Source organism: Lepidochelys kempii, chromosome 17 (genome assembly GCF_965140265.1).
Source record: "Lepidochelys kempii isolate rLepKem1 chromosome 17, rLepKem1.hap2, whole genome shotgun sequence".
Classification (NCBI taxonomy): Eukaryota; Metazoa; Chordata; order Testudines; family Cheloniidae; genus Lepidochelys; species Lepidochelys kempii.
In genome coordinates, this window is record NC_133272.1 from 3,826,869 (window position 1) to 3,847,246 (window position 20,378).

The 20,378-nt window shown below is 37.7% G+C and overlaps 2 protein-coding genes across 2 annotated transcripts in view; one reads left to right on the forward strand and one right to left on the reverse strand.

The window, feature by feature from the left end:
- The first annotated feature begins 902 nt into the window (after positions 1-902).
- On the forward strand, positions 903-11,998 carry SPATA22 (spermatogenesis associated 22). Its single transcript, XM_073316008.1, has 7 exons — positions 903-945; positions 1,402-1,530; positions 3,428-3,488; positions 5,459-5,804; positions 7,081-7,210; positions 10,358-10,455; positions 11,807-11,998. Exons 1-7 carry the CDS (start codon positions 903-905, stop codon positions 11,996-11,998), a joined length of 999 nt encoding a protein of 332 aa, XP_073172109.1.
- A 2,009-nt stretch (positions 11,999-14,007) lies between these two features.
- Positions 14,008-20,378, reverse strand: part of LHFPL7 (LHFPL tetraspan subfamily member 7) — a 150,248-nt gene continuing 143,877 nt past the window's right edge. The window contains exon 3 of the mRNA XM_073315521.1: positions 14,008-17,522. Coding sequence (XP_073171622.1) covers positions 17,296-17,522 — 227 coding nt within the window. The 3' untranslated portion in view covers positions 14,008-17,295. The remainder of the gene's footprint in view (positions 17,523-20,378) is intronic.

Sequence of the window (20,378 nt, forward strand, 5' to 3'; positions counted from 1 at the left end):
TGCATTCTAATTCACTGTTTTTACTTATAATACCGTCGTGGATTACTCAGAAAGGAAGCATGGCAAACAAAAATTCATTTATATCAAATGTGAATGTACTTTAAAAGTTAATTTCTGTTCATTCTTCCCACAGAATCTCCTGTTTATAATGATGGATTCTGGTCATATCAAATACCTGTTGCAAAAGGAAAGTGTTTAAAAGGTTTTGGGCCTATACAGTATTCTTTAGAACAGCAAATTTATCTCTTTCATTTTCACATCGTGTGCAATGGGTGCAGTGACACTATTTTTCATAAAATAGTTAAACCTTCAGTTCTTATTCATAACCACAAGGCATTCCATTTTGATAATTAACTTTTCAGGGTTTATTATAGCACCACACTTTATAACAATGTTAAAGTTATGGTTAAGTCATCACTTTCCTTTTAATTCCCTATTTTCAGGGACTTATACAAAATTACCCTTTGAATTGAAAGTTATAATGATTTGTTTTCAATTGAAAGGTGAAGATTTTTTAGAATGTTTAAATTTATCAAAAATAAACCTGGACAAAAATAGATGTAACTATGCAAAATATTTTCTTTACTTCAAAAATGTAATAACTGGGGCCCCGATCCTGAAAAGTCTTACTCATGTGGTATAATTTTATGCACATTAATGGTACCACAGAAATCTGTGAGACTACTCGCATAAATAAAGTTAAGAATGCGCCTAAATTGATATACATAAACTGTTACACAAATAATGAAGTGAAGCTGATGAAAAGCTGCGTGTACTTTAGTTATATTTATAATGTGAATTAGAGTTTTTTTTCTACAGGCAGATTTAACTGAAATATAACTTTCACATGGGGAATTTGGAATAGTGAATAAATTATTGCATATTTGGATATTGTGAAAGAAATGAAGAGAAATTTAAGTGACAGTTCATCTCGTAGCACAGCAGGTATCAATCACTTTTTATTACTGTACAATTTGAAAATCATTTTATCAATGTATTTACCCAATTCTGCAAACACTTCCTACTAAGCCAGACCCCAGTGCTCAAATAGAGTTCCACTAAATCTGTACCTTATTGGAGAGTTGAGGTCATAGTGGTAATGTTGAACTCAGTGGAACCATTCACAGAGTGAAGAGTTTAGCACATGTGCAAGTGTTTGCAGGACTGGGGTTTTAGATTGTAAACTCTTCAGTGCAAGGGCCTTGCCTTCATTACGAAGTACCACACTTTCAGGTGACATAAAATAAATAATAAAGATAATAAAAATGGATAGAAATGTTAATTAAGTAATTATCATTTACCCATTTTATGAATGGAAAATGTAGATTGTGTATCCCTTAGCCAGAAGGATTTTATGGCATTCCAACAGTATCTGATACAGTTATTTTAATTTATATTTAGGTTTTCTACCTGTACCACTGTTCAATCAGAAAAAAAGAACCAGACAGCCGCTCACTTCAAATCCACTTAAAAATGAGCCAAGTACGAGCACTGTGACTCATAGTTATAACTTTTCTGCTAGAACAACTGGTAAAATAAGATTTTTTTTAAAAAACAGCATTTAAGGCAGTTTTAATTTTATAATAACATTTTGTAAAAGTTTTAAGTCATCTTTATCTAGAGCTCACAAGCATACTTTAAGTTTTCTGTAGAAAAATTCATTTTGTGAGAGAAAAATATGTTCTACTCTTTTCTGTCCTGCAGCAAGTTTCTTTCTCCTCTGTATAATTAAGCCATTTTAATGTGTGCTTGCAGGGAAGTTGACTTTTTTCTGTTTTAGAGAATGAAGTAGCATGTTGGCATTTAAATGCCACTTGAAATGGTGACCTTTTGGTTTTGGGTGGTTTCAATAGAAATTCAAGGTCCATGTTACAGGATGGAACATTTATAGTGTGCTATTGTAGTCTTGTAAAAGAGAAATAATCTATCCTCAATACTGTGTTTTTAAAAGGCTCTGACATAGAATTCTCCCAGGATTATTTATTGTCATCATTGTTATCCCTACAATCACTGCTTAAAATAAAATTTTTTTTGTGCTTACTACAGACAGTTATAAAACTGGTAGCTTAAGCATCAGTTAGAAAAAAGCGTTAATTAAAACTCACTTTGAAAAAAGTTGTTTAATATCTGGACACAGAAGTGAAATGAAGACAGACACATGGATGGATTTTAAGTAGCAGGGTGAAACTTTTTATTTAACTTAAACACAGGAGAGGCGTGCTACCCACCCATCACCCTATTCTCATGTACCAGGCATTTTAAGTGGTTCCAGTGTGGGAGTTACAGGCTCCTATCAAATAACTCATAACTTGGGGCATGCTTTCATAGAATCATAGAATATTAGGGTTGGAAGAGACCTCAGGGGGTCGTCTAGTCTAATCCCCTGCTCAAAGCAGGACCAACACCAACTAAATCATCCCAGCCAAGGCTTTGTCAAGCCAGGCCTTAAAAGCCTCTAAGGATGGCCTCCACCACCTCCCCAGGTAACCCATTCCAGTGCTTCACCACCCTCCTAGTGAAATAGTGTTTCCTAATATCCAACCTATACCACGCCCACTGCAACTTGAGACCAGTGCTCCTTGTTCTGTCATCTTTCCTCGGTCAACTTCCCCCCCCCCCCACGACTCATCTTGCTGAGTCCAGCCAATCCCCTCCATCAAGGGAACAGAGAGTGAAGAAGGGAGGGGACCTCCACCCACATGAGCCACAACATCTGACCCTATCCCATAAGCCCAATGCCCATTAGCAAAATCCCATGTCTTTTACCTCTGGGAACCCTTATTTTATCCTTTTAATGGCACTGGAAACCAGCTGCAAGTTGTGTTGAATTAGCAACTCCACCAAGTATCTCTGTTAGGTACTAAATGCATTTCTGCCTAATCTACTGTGGCTTGGAGGTACTACAAGGAAGGCTAAAAAGCTCTCTGTGCCTCTGGCAATTGATCCTTATAAGAAAAAATTCCTTCCTGACCCCAAATGGGCAATCGGTGAGACCTGCAGCATCTGTAAGGCTTGATTCCCCTTCTTAGTTCACGGTGGGTAGGGTGGGGCTACTGGAATGGAGCCAAAAGAGACTTCACATGGCCCATCCTCCCTGTTATATCCCTGGAGCTGGGGGATGTGAGCCAGTCAGTGTCCCTCCCCTCCAACTGGACAAGGGGTACCAAAGACTCCAGTAGGGCATGGGCACAGCAGAAGGTGCCTGGTGTCCTTCAGCAAGTATCTCCCTCCCTCACTGCTGGGACTGTCCCTTTCCCCACCAGCTCATCAAGTTCCCCCACCTGTTGAGGCAGGTGGGTGTGGGTGGCATTTGGTTTTTTATGTGCATAAAGCACACACATAAGTCTTTGCAGGAGAGGGCCTAAGTATATTTAGTACATACACGTATTTTCAATTTTTACCCATATGTCATCCTTTGTCTTTTAAGAATTAGGGTGGGAAGTTGCAAAGCCAGAGCTGGCTCAACTACAGAAAACAACAAACAGTGGGTATGTAAAACCAAACTTTTTTGCCTTCTAGTTTTCTTTTAGCGACTTACTCATTTAATTATTTTATAAAATACAATTCACATGTTTAACCTATAATCAGGCTGCTACTCTGTCATTCTAACATTTAAAATGTTTCTTTGAAAGCCAAATAGAACCTTCTATGGCTCCTTCCCTGTTGAAACAAAGCACATCAAAGCTGAATATATCAAATACTGGAAAGAACCTGAATATTTTGAGGTTGGTAACATTTAGAATTTCTTATTATCATTAAACAGAAAAATACTTATTCTCATGTGAAAGTAAATCTGATATTTCTTATTTTTTCATGTTCTTATAACATTCAAAAGAAACTTTCTGAGTCTCAGATAATTGCCATGCTTCCCAACCTATATTCTAGTTCTGAGCCAACATCCACTGAAATCAATGGCAATTTTTCCTTTGACTGTAGTGTACTTTGGATCAGGTGTAAAAGCCTAATCCTGCAGTCTTTACATAGGCAGCACTCTAATAATCAATGAAAATTTGCCTATCAGACAACTCTGAGCTGGTAATGTTGCTTATCTAATTTATCTTTTAACTAATAATTTATTTCTAATGGTATATTAGCCTCTTTGGGCATGATTATCAGGTATGTATACTGCAAATTTTGTATACTTTCAAACCAAATTTGCATTTTTATTTCAGTGGTTCCAATTCAGCAAAACATTGTTTATTTGCTGAATCAGGAACTACATAAATAAGTGCTTAGAAATGAAAGGTGATCAATAGAGAGCCAGTAGAACTTGAATAATTAGGAAGAATTCCAGAGTCCAATTTGTTTCTTCTAATTTCAGATGTGATTTCAAAAAATAATCTTCAGTTGCAAAATCTGGATTCTTTAATGCACCTTCCCATTTAAATTGGTAAATGGTACAAATAAACACAATTTGTTGTTAAAATCTCAAAACATATACTCCACACATGGAAGGGTCTGTTTCTGCCTCCATGCCATAGGTCATATCATGCCAAGAATTTTCAAGCAGAACTATTTAACCATGCTGAATTCTGCTTAAAATTTGGTGCTCTGATATAGTCTTATGTGACAAACTCCTACTGACTAAATTGGGAGATGTGGTTGTGAATGAGGGCAATTATTGCCCATTATTTATACGGAAAAAAGTTTAAGCAAACTTGAATCTTAACTGGAAACAGAGTAGCAGCCGTGTTAGTCCGTATTCGTAAAAAGAAAAGGAGTACTTGTGGCACCTTAGCGACTGTTCAAATTTGTTAGTCTCTAAGGTGCCACAAGTACTCCTTTTCTCTTAACTGGAAAGTCAGTATTGAGCCTTACTACAATCCAGGCAAGTGGTTGCTTGGGGCTATGCTCTTTCAGAGGCCACACACCCCATGGAAACATTCCTATCTGCAGAATAGTTATCTCTTTCTATTTCCAGCTGCAAGATCAGTGGGAGAGAAAGTATCTTTCTGACAAGACCTCCCTAACTTCACCTCCAGTGGCAGGACTGGAGGTGGAAGCAGTTAATTGGCTTTCTTTATGACGTGTAAGGTCCTGAAATCATAAGGCCAGCCTTACAGCCAATTGTAGGAGGAATTTTTGAGTAGTGACCCTGGGATGAGGGTTCACAAAGAATTCTTTTCTATAATTTGGAGAAGTTGCATTTACAGTGTATTTAATTTGAGAAAATCATTTTAAGACCCTGATTCAGGAAAGCATCCCTGTTCAAGACACCAGTTAAGCACATGTTTAAAACCCATTGAAGTTAAGCACGTGTAAAATTAACCACATGCTTAATCACTATCCTGAATAAGGATGAAGTTAAGCACTTGTTTAAGTACTTTATCAGGGCTTAAAGAAATACAGAGTGTTTTTTTAAAAAGGTCACAGAATAATCTATGGAATGCACTTTGAATATGCAGGTCAATATTTCAGTACTGTGATATTGAACCATATATAATGGTTTCTTCTGCAGAGCAGAAGAAAAGAATACCAATGCTAAAGTTTGGAACAGAAATGAGCATATGTCACCAAGTAACAGAACCAATATGATATCTGATAGTGGAATCATTCGAAAGTTTGAGAATATCTCAAATAGTCTGAGAACTGTTGAGCAGCACAAACTACCTGACCATCATAAGGCATCACAGTATATTGAGACAACTGTAACAGGACAAATATATTCATCCAAAGCACAATGGCCAGTTATATCCAGCACCACATCAAGAAGCCTACAGGATCATAGTCCATCATATACATTTAAACAAAATAAAGTTAATGAAAAACAATTTGATCATGTTCCAGAAGACAAAATGATTCAGGTAAAATTTTGGGGAGTAGGAAGGGGAAGAAATTACAGGCCTCAGGACATTTCCCAAGAAAATAATAAGGGGACAGATGCCTGTTGGGGGAGGAAAAGTTGTTTGAGGGAAGATGAAGCCACCATGAATTCTAGCTTTGGGAGGCATCCATGAATTCAACTTTGGGAGGCCTTAGAATTAAGATTTTCATATTAAAATAACCTAAAATTTCCAAACATTCACAATTACCACTACGCCCTATGATCACACACACACCCTGGTCAGCCTCCTGCTCAGAGTCCTGGCCTTTTCTTAGAATTGTCCCAGGAAATTTTGTTGAAATGTTGGCAGCAACATTTTTGAATTGTGTTAATAGAATAGAATAGATTTTAATCTATTCTTCTGTTCTTTAAACCTCTATTTACTTTTGGTGCATCCCTCACTCTTGCATTTATTTTTTATTTTTCCTAAATGCAATTTCCCTATCAAAAATAGCACAAATTTAGACTAAGCAATGTTTCCATTGCTTATGTTTTTAACATAAAACATAAAACATCATCCTACCTAAAGATATAACTTTCTTTTTCTCTGTACCCCCATGCCATGCTCAGCATTCACAAATGAATGATAATTATCTATTTGGTCAATGTTGACTTACATGATAGTACAGTATAAACCAGAAACAGAATAAGCTGTTCATTATTTATTAGATTTATTTGTGTATGCTTTAGACAACTGCTAGTCATGACTTTGTTTCTATCTGCTACTCAGTATGAAATAGGCAGCACAAATTTGTGTGTTTCAAGCATGTTTATATTATTTCTTTGTCTTGCCAGCAACTGTTTTCTACTTGACTGGACTCAAATCAGTGGTCTGGTGCATATCCATGGGATTTTGTCAAGTCCTACTTGTTCTCTCCAATTAGTGCGGATTTTGGGACTTGTGTTCTGAAGTCATTTAGACACGTTAGAAAGTCCAATTCCTAAATAAAATCTTCATTTTATTAAATGCCTTTTGTATAGGTGTGGGTATGAAGGAGGATTGTGTGACCATTGTTTTGAATAGGGGTGCTTATTTATTTGAACAGAAACAGTAGTCTGTTGTGTGACTTTTGTGATTTCATAAAACAAGTTATACTGGAAGTGGTTTATTGATGCTTTATTAATCTAAATAAATTAAATAATGTGTTTATTTTAAATACTGGATAATTAACATAAGAACAATGTGTAACTATCTATCTGACTTTAAAGACTGTAAAGGTCTCTATTTAACCTGAGTTCTCATCTTTCTCTGAAAGAAAGTTCCAGCATATCAATTAAAAGTTAAAGAAAAAGACAATTCTCTCCGAATTATAAGTGCAGTCATTGAAAGTATGAAGCATTGGAGCCAGTATACTTATAAAACTGCACTATTATTTGAAGTGTTAGGTATGTATAGTAGTTTATGCTATAGTTAAGAATATTGGTGGGTCAGTCCCACAAAGACAATGCAGTTTTTACAGTAGAGTGACAATAGTCAAAATATTTAAAGTACCAGTTCTCAAATGTTGATTAATATTTGACCCATTTTCCTTTTAATATTGATATAAGCCTCCAATTAATTTCATATCTGGACAATTGTCTATATATCAAAGGTGACCAAAATATGAGCATGGCAAAATGAAAAGTATCACCCTACAATATTTAAACTTTCCCCATCTTAATATTTCTACTATTGTCTTGATTTCTGTTATAATATTTTCTAGCCAAGGTTCAAGGGCAGTATAAAATGAATTGTGCTAATTTAATCTGGGGTTTAGGCTGATAAAAATAGGTGTGGAGTTTCCAAGGGATGAAAACTCTATTCAGGATTTTGTAGCACTGTGCAAAGCAGCCACAACTCCACTTACAGGTGGGTAGAAAGGTAAAGGTATAGAGGACAGCACATCACCAAAAGTGAGCTGGCTGAAAAAGGGAGATGGCCATGGTGACTAGAGAGTCTGCTGATATAGCTCTCTGAAGAAGTTCCTTTTGGTAGAGTTCTCATTGAATCATAGAATATCAGGGTTGGAAGGGACTTCAGGAGGTCATCTAGTCCAACACCCTGCTCAAAGCAGGACCAATCCCCAACTAAATCATCCCAGCCAGGGCTTTGTCAAGCCTGACCTTAAAAACTTCTAAGGAAGGAGATTCCACCACCTCCCTAGGTAACGCATTCCAGTGTTTCACCACCCTCCTAGTAAAAAGTTTTTCCTAATATCCAACCTAAACCTCCCCCACTGCAACTTGAGGCCATTAGTCCTTGTTCCGTCATCTGCTACCACTGAGAACAGTCTAGATCCATCCTCTTTGGAACTCCCTTTCAGGTAATTGAAAGCAGCTATCAAACCCCCCTCATTCTTCTCTTTCGCAGACTAAACAATCCCAGTTCCCTCAGCCTCTCCTCATAAGTCATGTGTTCCAGTCCCCTAATCATTTTTGTTGCCCTCCACTGGACGTTTTCCAATTTTTCCACATCCTTCTTGTAGTGTGGGGCCCAAAACTGGACACAGTACTCCAGATGAGGCCTCACCAATGTTGAATAGAGGGGAACTGTCATGTCCCTCGATCTGCTGGCAATGCCCCTACTTATACATCCCAAAATGCCATTGGCCTTCTTGGCAACAAGGGCACACTGTTGACTTATATCCAGCTTCTCATCCACTGTGACTCCTAGGTCCTTTTCTACAGAACTGCTGCCTAGCCATTCAGTCCCTAGTCTGTAGCGGTGCATGGGATTCTTCCGTCCTAAGTGCAGGACTCTGCACTTGTCCTTGTTGAACCTCATCAAATTTCTTTTGGCCCAATCCTCTAATTTGTCTAGGGCCCTCTCTATCCTATCCCTACCCTCCAACGTATCTACCTCTCCTCCCAGTTTAGTGTCATCTGCAAACTTGCTGAGGGTGCAATCCACGCCATCCTCCAGATCATTAATGAAGATATTGAACAAAACTGGCCCCAGGACTGACCCTTGGGGCACTCCACTTGATATCGGCTGCCAACTAGACATGGAGCCATTGATCACTACCCGTCGAGCCCGACAATCTAGCCAGCTTTCTATCCACCTTATAGTCCATTCATCCAGCCCATACTTCTTTAACTTACTGGCAAGAATACTGTGGGAGACTGTGTCAAAAGCTTTGCTAAAGTCAAGGAACAACACGTCCACTGCTTTCCCCTCATCCACAGAGCCAGTTATCTTGTCATAGAAGGCAATTAGATTAGTCAGGCATGGCTTGCCCTTGGCGAATCCATGCTGACTGTTCCTGATCACTTTCCTCTCCTCTAAGTGCTTCAGAATTGATTCCTTGAGGACCTGCTCCATGATTTTTCCGGGGACTGAGGTGAGGCTGACTGGCCTGTAGTTCCCAAGATCCTCCTCCTTCCCTTTTTTAAAGATGGGCACTATTTTAGCATTTTTCCAGTCATCCGGGACCTCCCCCGATCGCCATGAGTTATGGGATGTAATACAAATTAAAACTGTCTCCCTCATTTGAAGGAACCTTTACACACAGCAGAGGTGAAAACACTACATGATCCCAAAGGGATGAATTTCCCTCCAGCCACAACAGGTTTAGCTGACACAAAAAAGACCTCTTTACATCTTTCTGTGGCTGATTTGATTAACTGTGCCCACTATCTAAAACCTGTCTGTACTTAGAAAACTGGGGCAGAATTTTAGTGGTGAAGCCTGGAACTTTGTCTATAAAATCTGAATTCTTTGATAAAAGGATGAGCACAACCTAAATTCTTCATATACCCGAGAGACTAATCCACACTGTATAAAAAGCCATCACAACATCAGTTAAGAGTGTAGTAGCAGGCTTTCTTTCTATTTTTCAGGATTATTACATTTTTAAAAGAATTAAAATAATTAAAGCTTGAGACATTATTGAAACTAAGAAACAGAAAGAAAATTTGCATTGAAAAATCCAGCTAACAAGGGTACCAGAGTTCTGCAATAACTTTTTAATAGCATTAACCTGGGAATCAGTCCAAACCTGGAGTTCTTCTGAATATGAATTATTTTTACAACCTATTTCACTTTTGACTTTTATTGAGGTTACCTAAAAACAGAATTTGACAAAGGAAGCTAGAGATGCCCAATTGTTTTAAGAGTTGGGGTGGCTGGGAATACCAAATGTAACATGAATTCATGGACTCTTTTACATTGGAAATGTTGGTTACAAATTTTAATGGTTTAGAAGTGATTTGCATATATGAGTAAGTACAGCTTTAAGAAAACTGGTTGTCTCGTGCACCAGTACCTAGGGAGCTAATCAGTTTATAATCATGCTTACGAAAAGTACAGTTTTTCACCTACTTCACAGAGACAAAATATGTGAATTTACTATTAGTGTGCCATATATAGCCCTTAATTTGCAGTAGAATTCCCACTGATGTCAGTGGAAACTGTGCTAGTTAGAAGACTGACATCAGTATGTTGCTTAGTATTTTTGTCTATTGAATATTAATGTCACTTAATATTTGTAGATCACAGGCTTTAATAGTGCTCTCCTGTTTACATCCTGGTTTACTTCTTGACATATTGTTTAGGCACACTTGATTCTGCAGTCACACCTGGAGCATATGGAGCAAAAAGTTTTGTCTTGAGAGATGGAAAGGAGAGTCTGCCATGTGTATTTTATGAAATTGTAAGTATTTTCTGTGTTTATACAGAATACACTATATGTGGTGCAGTTAGGAGGCTAATAACATGTATTCTGTTAACACTAACTTCTAATGTATAAAAGAAAGTTAAAAGCTGTATTGTTCATTTTCCATACAAACTGCTTCTTGGGTCTGCGGCAGTAAATACAGTTGCATTTCAGGCAAGCCCAAATCCCTGTTTTGCCAAAACTTGTTGAGAAATGTTTGTACAAGTGTCTTGGGGCTTTCTCGGATCAAATTAAATTTGAGAAGAGTTTGTTTAGCTTGTGGAAAACTGGATTGGGATTTTGGAGGGAAACATCTATATAGCAGAGAAGTTATGGGGCAAAGTTAATTCTTTTTCAAGGTGTGCTCTGCATATTTTTATTTGTAGTTTACACACACCAACCCCTTGGTGCTACTGAGCTTTTGCAGCCCTCTAGAAAAGGTGTACCTGTCTGGATGGCATGAACATGCCTTCATAGCACTGACCATTCAGAAATGAGGCTATAAAAGGGCCATGCAGTTCTGGGCTTACATAATTGCCTATTATCTGTGGCAGTGGTTCTCAAAGTTTTATATGGGTGACCCCTTTCACACAGCAAGCCTCTGAGTGTGACCCCCTTTATAAATTAAAACACTTATTTTTATATTTAACACTATTATAAATGCTTGAGGTGAAGTGGGGTTTGGGGGTGGAGGCTGACAGCTCACGACCCCCCATGTAATAACCTTGTGATTTCCTAAGGGGTCTTGACCCCCAGTTTGAGAACCCCTGATCTACGGCTAGCTGCAGATGTAGGAAAATCCTCTTTGTACCCAGAGGAGTTTTATTTATATAATTTGGCCAAAGTTCAATTCTTCTCACAAAGAACATATAACAGGAAGTTTTCTGTTACCTCAGTTTGTTGATTTTTTTTTATGATAATTTGTGCGTACCTCAGGATAGACTTGGGCCAAAGTTATTGTGAGTCTTTTGTCAGTGAGAACCCAGTATCTCCCCTTTCTGTTCACTGCTAAGACATCTTCTCATCTGACTTTGTGGCACTGCAGCTTCCCTCAGAACATATTATTTTCCGCAGCTCCCTTCTTGTAATGGAACCACTTTTCCTAAGAGTTGTAGGGACAGCAATTGACAAAAGAAGAAGTTCTTGGGGTGTAGCTCCTGTGCAGCCATGCTGCCAGAGAGTGGTCAAAACCTGCAAGGGACTGTAGAGCTGATGTAGCCCGCAAACATTACCTAGCCTCCAGGAATCCCCAACTAACAGTATTATTCTTCAGACATTTTGAAGAGCTTAGTTCATGTCAGAAAAGGGAATTAATTTTAACCTTTTGATTATTATACTTTTGAAATAGGATCGGGAGCTTCCAAGACTAATTAGAGGTAGAGTCCACAGGTGCATGGGAAACTATGACACAAAAAGAAACATCTTCAAGTGTGTATCTGTAAGATCTGCAACTGTTGTAGAACAAAGAACTTTCCAAGAATTTGTTAAAACTTCAGATGTCGAGATGAGACAATGTGTGAAAACAATGAATGAAGTTTAAAGTAATGTTTATTTAAGCAGTAATTTAAAGATGAGATCACACTCCTGTTGATCAATTAGCATAAAGGCTGCACATCTTGAGTATTTACAAAAGCTTATATTAAAAGTATTCTTTTATTAAATACTTGAAAGCACAATTATAGTATGTGTTATGTAAAAATTAAAATAAAATTGTTCTGGTTTGTTTCTACCATTATATTTCTTTGTTCACTGTGCTAGATTTTTTGTTGTGTGGTTTGATAGATTTTACTGAAGGAATATGATCAAAATACAGGCAGTCCTCAGACTTACGACACAACTGGTTCCTTACAATTGCATTGTAAATTGGAACTCGGAACCTCAATCTACTCCACTGTGAGACTGAGCGTCGTAAACTCAAAACCTATAGTCATAAGTCAAATCAGGGTGTCCATGTAGAAGCATCATAAGTGCAGTTCTTCGTAACTCGAATGTCATAAAGTCGAGGACTGCCTGTATTACATTTTGGTGACAAATACATGAATTTATACAGACGCTCAACTTTTAGCTAAACTCATGTGCCCTGAATGTAAACAATGAATGGATTTCGCAGTGTTATCATGGAAAGTGGAGGGAGCATCCCATTCATAGCACAGTTTCCCACCCCTTTTGTCTAACATTGAGGGTACAGTTGTAAGGCCCATAGAAGGCTGAACTGGGAGATGTCCATCCCCCTTCCACCAACCCCACAGACAATCCACTGAAGAGTTAAAAATTTAGTCTTAACCCTTTAAGGGGAAAAGAGTAGGGGAGAATTACGGGGAGCAGGAGAGAGTGCAGAAGTATAGGGCTTCTCCATAGATGGTCTTAGCTTGTAAAGGATCTCAAAATGTCTGAGAGTATAGGGCTGAATCCACTGCCCACTCTGAGGGGAACCCGTTCACCCAAATTATTTACTGGATCCTCATACCATTTTCATCCGCTTGGGCCTTGCCTGTTGGTTTCTCCATGAGAGGAGGCAGTCTAGCCTCATTTCAGAAATTTACTGAGAATTATATGGTCAGTCAGTGCAAGTGTAAGTAACTGGAGCAAAATAAGGCACTAATTCCATCATTAACCTAAATGGCTTAGAAAAATCAGATAATCAATTCTAAGTGAGTTTATTGTTGCTTTTCAGTACGTTTGTTCCAAGAAATTATTTTGTACTTATATATGGTCAATATTTTGAAATAATTCATTTTAAGAATAAATGTTTTTTAAAAATTGATTTTCATTGCTGATAAACATATATTATATGTAGATCCATATTCTGACTGGCTCTGAACACTCGATGAAAAATCACCTCTGAGCAGAAAGTCAGCGCACAGCCTGTGCACTACTGTAGTATTACTTAAGTCTTCAAAATAGGCATCTGTCATAAAAGTTGCAGCCAGCATTGAAACTGGGCTGCAGAAGTTGCCTCCCTTTTTGGCTCTCCCAAAACCCCTGTAGAAGTTCTACAGGCTAACATAACAGGCTTCATCCCAGAACAGCTTGGCAGTGCCTATCTTAGGTATTTATCTGGTCCCCATTACTGAAGTATCCAATTGCCTCAATCTTTAATGTATCCTCAACATCCATGCAAAGTAGGGAAGTACTATTATCCCTATTTTACAGATGGGAACTGAGGCACACAGCAACAGTAAGTGAATTGCCCAAAGCCATGCAAGAGGTGGGAGAACCTGCTTCTCCCAAGTCTCAGGATAGCAGCCTACTACCAACTGGATCATTATTTGTACAGGCCAGGGATCACAAACTATATGTTTGCATGCCTATGTTCCTATACACGGACACCTATATAGATTATTCCTATTGTGGCCATTTCCTTATCCCCTCAGTCTCTTCCCTTAAAGTAACTGCTGTGCATCATTTCTGGCTGCAACTGTAAAACAAAAGCAAAGTCAGGAAAATAGTGAACAATGTGAATTATTTTATTACACAGTGTTGGCAATTGTAAATTTCACATTGAAAATAATTGAAATATTTTATTCAACAAGTCAAATACAGAAAACAGTTAATATTCTAAAAAGGAGGCAGCTAGTCAACGCAGAAACACAGTAATGGAAAATACAGCTTTTAGTTACACTTAAAAAATTATATATTTAGAATAAAACTTGAACCTGATCCAGTAAATTTTCTGGTTTTTTTAACAAGGAAACTATATTATACACAATATAACTCACAGACAATCCTCATTAAAAAAGTGATTTATCAGTGTTAGCAAATGTATTTGTAGTAATTCCCCCTATTTAAGTTCCAGAGGAACTTCTGCAGTATATGCTTTGCTTACTCTGGTTTGAGTCAGTTACAGTATGATCTCTACCCAGAGTTATAAATTGGCTCTGAACAAGAACCTTTTACATAGCAATTCTGTCTACCTCATTTTAGATGTCACCAGTCTCTATTAAGTCTACGTTATTTCCTTTCAATGTTTAAAATTATTTAAAGGACGTTCAATATGGAAGCATCAGTTTCACTCTTTCTTAGAAAGTAGAGGATACTGTGGAAAAAAAAAACTTGAGTTTTTAACTTGATTGTTCAAAACACCGAAAATAAATTTTCAATATGTAGTTTGGTATAGCAATATTGAAAATTTTAAGACCCCTACTGCGAAAGTAGGTGAAAGTTATAAAGGAATTTCAGACTATGCATCCAATCCTGCAAACATTTTCACATGTAAGTCATTTTATTCACATGTGTAATCCTACTGATTTCAATGGGATTACTGATGGGCACAATTCTGCACAAATAAAGATATTTTTATAAGTGGTGACAGGATTGGGCCCTCTGTGTCTACTAGATATATTATGGGTATTAATAGAAATCTAAAATTATTTTACTTTTGGTAAGCAATAAAATCTTTGCAAAAATGTTTTCTAATTTACACTAACAAATCACTTTTTCTAGTGAAACATCAAGTGAACAATCGTAAACATCACACAAAACAGAGAAAAACCCACAGAATACAATTTTTACACATTGTATAACATTTTCAGTGGTTGATGAGAATTTTTTTATATATTGATCCTGTCTTGTATAATTGTTCTATTGTAAAGGCACAGGTTGGTTAGGAAAGAAAAGCCTGCATCTCTCTTTACTTTGTGGTTATGGTTTTTTTATGTGTTTATTTTCTCACTTTTTACCTTCTGAATCTTATATGAAGCTTTCCAATCTATTCCAGCAATTTATGAAAAGAAGAGCATAAGACATTACTAAAAATGCTACATGCTACATACAGAGAAGACTGAAGTCTATTCTGCCTACTTTAGGAGGGCAGAGGAAATTCCTTCAGCCTCATTTTTGTTAAATATTTAGAAGATTTCATTCCTTAGTTCTCTATAACAAAAACCATAGAGCTCTCTCTATTTGCTTTATTCAGCTTTGAAATATGCATTTTAAAACATTAATAATGTAATTGAATTATATTATAAATGTATGTGCATAATTTGCCCTTTGGAGCTCATGATGATGTAACAATCAGCTACTTTAGAAAATAATGTAATGCTTAATTAATTTGAGTTTAGAAGGCTTCACAATGTAAACAAGAGATTGTATTTCTTTGATAAATATTGGAATAAAGTAAAGTGATTGTTCTATCAGTTCTCATTTTCTTATATTTCCTCAACATTTCTCTATCTGTCCCTTCACACACATTTTTCAGAAAACAAGAAATTCAGGAATAACCATTACTCCGGCTTCCGTAAATAACCAAAAAAGAGAGAGACGAGCTGTGTGAGGTAATATCTTTTGTTAGACCAGTTTTTTGAGCTTACATAGAGCTCTTCTTCAGCTCTTCTTTCAAAGCTCTGTGTAATCTTGAAAGGTTGTCTTTCTTACCAACAGAAGGTGGGTTAATAAAAGGTATTACCTCACCCACCTTGTCTCTAATACCCTGGGACCAAATGGCTACAACAACACTGCATACTACTAACAAAGATGATAGATTTGATCAGTTGGTTCACAGGACGAAATAAAAAGCAGAAAAGTAAGGTTCAGTATTAAAATATAATCTAAGAGGTTCAGTTCCGTACTAGTAAATATTAAAAATAAATAACATCCTCATGACCTAGATACTGGATGGGAATTTTACTGTAATTTTAAAGGAGAAATATGGCAATGGAGTAATATTAGAACCCAATCATTCTTTTTTTTAAGGCATGTGGTGCATTTGTTTGAATCCTTGGTGGTAATGAAACCAAAAATGCCATTCCTGGAACTAGACTTCATAAATTTCACACAAAAAATATCCATCAGACGTGACATTTTTCTAGTCAACATTACATTGGATGATATTGAGTCAGAGTCTGCCACATACTCACACTGAGTAGTATTTTACTCCACAAGAAATCACATTCACATGGAGCAAGATTCTAGTCAGCATGAGTAAGGCCACCATACTCTGGCCCTTTCTGCCTTGCAACATGATGAAATGCGCACAGGTACCTTTGCCATCGGACGCGTATGTTTTGTAAATGAATTTTTTACCTTACAGGCTTATAAAAACCCCTAAACTAGAAATAATTGTATGCAATTCCATGCAAAATAATAATCTAAGAACTACGGTAAAACAAATGCACTCTTCCTCTTAATATATTTTTCTCCTTTTTAAGCTATTTTAGTATTGGGCCTTTTGAAAAGGTTAGATCTCTTTAGCAAAAAGTTAGCTAAAATGTATAGCAATCACTATGGAGGCTATACTTTCCAATTGTTAGACCAGTATTAAAACATGTGCCTACAAACTACAGTATTCAGGCACACTCCTAACATGCATTGATTAAAAACAAACAAACAAAAGCACTTTTTGTTGCATACATCTTTTTTCATAGATAAGCTTCATTTTAGGCTCTGGTTTCTAGCAGGCTTTTTCCCCCACTCATAATAACTATAACAAAATATCATTATCAGATTTAAAATTATTGGGTTCATAAAACTTCTGATATTTAATAACATATAAAAGAGAACTGAGGCTTTTAACAGATTTACTATTTTGAGACATAAAATAAATTGTTTGGGAGGTAGACAGATGTTTTGAGGATAAACAGATTTTTTGACTAAGGCATTAAGCCATTATAAGTTTAGAGCAGCGTAAAGGCTGCTAATTAGTCTTATTTCAATTCCAGAGTGTTAGCTTCTCATGCTTATGGAAGACTATCAGTGCACTTTTGGTCTTTGTGATTCTGACCCTCTATCTCCCTCTCCTTTTTTTTTTTTTTTTTTAGCCATACAGCTAAAAGGAAGTGCTATAATACTTTCTGCCCATTGATTGACAGGAATGTTTTGCTGTTAAATACTAATAAAATACTATAAAATAGTAGGTATTGGAGTTGGAGATATGTGCTCTTTTGGTGCATATTTTGCAAAGAATGGTAAAAAGACAGATAACATGACTCCAACAATTGCCAACATGTACCCCCATCCAATCTGGCAGTCTCCTGCATAGTATATGCTTGAATTCTCACAGAATTTCTTCACTGTAGCAGAGCTGAGACCAAAAGGATAAACCAAAAGTCCAGACGCCATGATGAATACTAGAAAAAAAAAGAGAAATTTTTAATAAACTAGACCTCTGTAGTTGTAGGGAGGAATCATATTGAGAACACTAGGAATGATATATAATTACATGGTGAATGTGTGCAAAGATGTACATATTTTCAAATATCTCAGGGGCACTCAGTGGTGCAAGTAAGCCGGTATGGTCAGTACGCCGAATCATTAAGACATTTATTGCCGGTACGCTGTACCAGAAAGACACATTTTCAAGAATGAATTGTAGAGCCCTGTGCGGATACAGATTTATACCTGTGGATGCGGATATCCGCAGATAGAAATCGGCATCCGCTGAACCCCTGGGCTCTCCCAGGAAATGTAGCAGCAAAAGGAGCAGAACATGGGGCCACCACTCCCAGGAGCCAACGCCCCGTGCCGGCAGTTCCTCTGGCACGGCTGTACTGCCTCTAGCCCCGCCTCCAGCCCTGTCCTCTAGCGGGGCTGTACAGATCCCAGACAGGAGAGGCAGCTATGTGGAAGGGCTAGGGGTAGGGTTGGTGGTGGTACAGCCACTCCAGAGGACCTCCCAGTGCAGGGCGCTGGCCCCTGAGGAGCGGTGGCCTCATATTCTGTTCCTTTTGTTTCTGCGGTTCTCAGGAGAGCCCTGGGGTTCAGTGGATACCGATATCTGTCCGCGGATATCCGCATCCACAGGTATAAATTTGTATCTGCGCAGGGCTTGTCACAGAACATTTTTTGTGAGGGGGGGCAGTATGGGGTGGGGGGTGGTACCATATCAGTAAGAGTTAAAATCTCACTTGCACCACTGGGGGCACTAAATGGAAAGTGGTGAACTGAGCCCTAAACTTGCATGACACATGATGAATAGTATTTGGCTTCAGAGTTGTTTTCACCTTTTGATGTATTTTTCCTAATGCTTTGTCTTTTCACATTTTTCAAAAATAAAAAAGATTCTGCCATACTCTTCTTGAGTTATGTGTTAGACTAATATGACTATAAGGAAAAAGTGCATTTTAGTTACAAATCACAGCATCTGTGATCAACAATTATTGCTCTTCTAACATTAATGTGTAAAAAAAGATTACAATTACACAGATAAACAAATGTCATTGCAATGTCTGATGAACTGTTATCTATACTGCATTATTCAGCAGATGGTGTAAACAGAATCTATATTACCTAAAGAAAAAAGTCATTGCCAGTTAGCTATTAATAGAAGTCAAGGACTAACTTCTGCAATATATAATGAATATTTTTCATATTTTAAGGTCATGGGTATGTAATTTGTTAATATACAAAACTGCTTTTCCATATTTGGTTATGTGTAATTTGATTGTCCAAACTGTAAATCATGGTATTAATAGGCAGAAAAATACTCTAAAAATACACTGGTAGGTTTTCAAAAAGCACCCAGGACTGGCCTAACTTTGCTCCCATTGACGTAAAAAGGAGCAAAATTGGGTCACACCAAGGTGGTTTGGAAAGTCCAACCCATCCATTGTGTATAACCATTTATTGGAAAGTACAAGTGCCACTTATAAATCAATATTTTTTTCTTTTTTCTTCTACCCTCGATGCATCACAATGAATAATGAATAGTTGGATCTAAAAAAAAAATCTATTTTATTGTATTTTAAAATTGTATTATCTTGTAAATCAAAATGATATTATGAGACAGATCCCCTCCCTTTTCCCCACTCCCTGAAAAACAAAGTAAGCAAACAACAAACAAACAAAACCCCAGAAGTTTAGAAGATGTCTATGATGTACTACCCAATGTTTGGTTTGAATTCACCGTGGAATGTTATCAGTTTAAGTTTCTATAATAAGTGGAAATCAGAATTAACCACAGCTAAGTGTGAACTGATAGATTATTCAAAACTTGTAAATATTGAAAGAACAATTAAAATGGTGAAATAAACATTTTAAACAGTTCCATGACTGTTACAAGCAATTGTAATTGTACTGTGCCATTTAAGACTAATATACCATACTAATATATGGGTTACTTCAGCTGTAAATTCTGAGAGGCTTACTCTAAGAAAGATTTATGCAAATACCTCTCATATTAGTTTATTTTGCTTCCCAAGAATTCTTTAGAAAGTTTGTAGGCTATTTGAATTCAAGAGGTCTGATTCACCCGTACTCTAAGGCGGGGTCGGCAACCTATGGCACGCGTGCCAATTTTTAATGGTACGCTACTGTCTGCCGGGGACAGCAGTGTGCAATTAAAAATCCTGTCTAGCCCAGCCCACTCTTCTCCGCCCCTGCCCACCGTTCTCTCCTTGCAGGGCAGGCAAGCTTCCCCCTCCACCCACCTTTTCCCCCAGCGTGCAGGCAGAAAGTAGGTACCTACTCTATGTGGACAAGGCTGGGACCCCAGACTGGCAGCGGGCTGAGCGGGGCTGGCAGCCGGGACCCTGGCTGGCAGGAGCTGGCGGACGCAACCCCAGACCAGCAGTGGGCTGAGCTGCTCAGCTCACTGCTGGTCTGGGGTCTCGGCCGCTGGCGCTGCTCAGCCCGCTGCCGGTCTGGGGTTCTGGCTGCCAGCCCCTTGCCAGCCAGGGTCCCGGCCGCAGGCCCCGCTCAACCTGCTGCTGGCCTAGGTGAACGGAACCCCAGGCCAGCAGTGGGCTGAGTGGGCTGGCGGTGTAAAATCAGCATTTTAATTTAATTTTAAATGAAGCTTCTTAAACATTTTGAAAACCTTGTTTACATACGCCAATAGTTTAGTTATATAATATATAGACTTATAGAGAGAGACCTTCTAAAAAATGTTAAAATGTATTATTGGCACGCAAAACCTTAAATTAAAGTGAATAAATGAAGACTCGGCACACCACTTTTAAATGTTTCCGACCCCTGCTCTAGGGTAT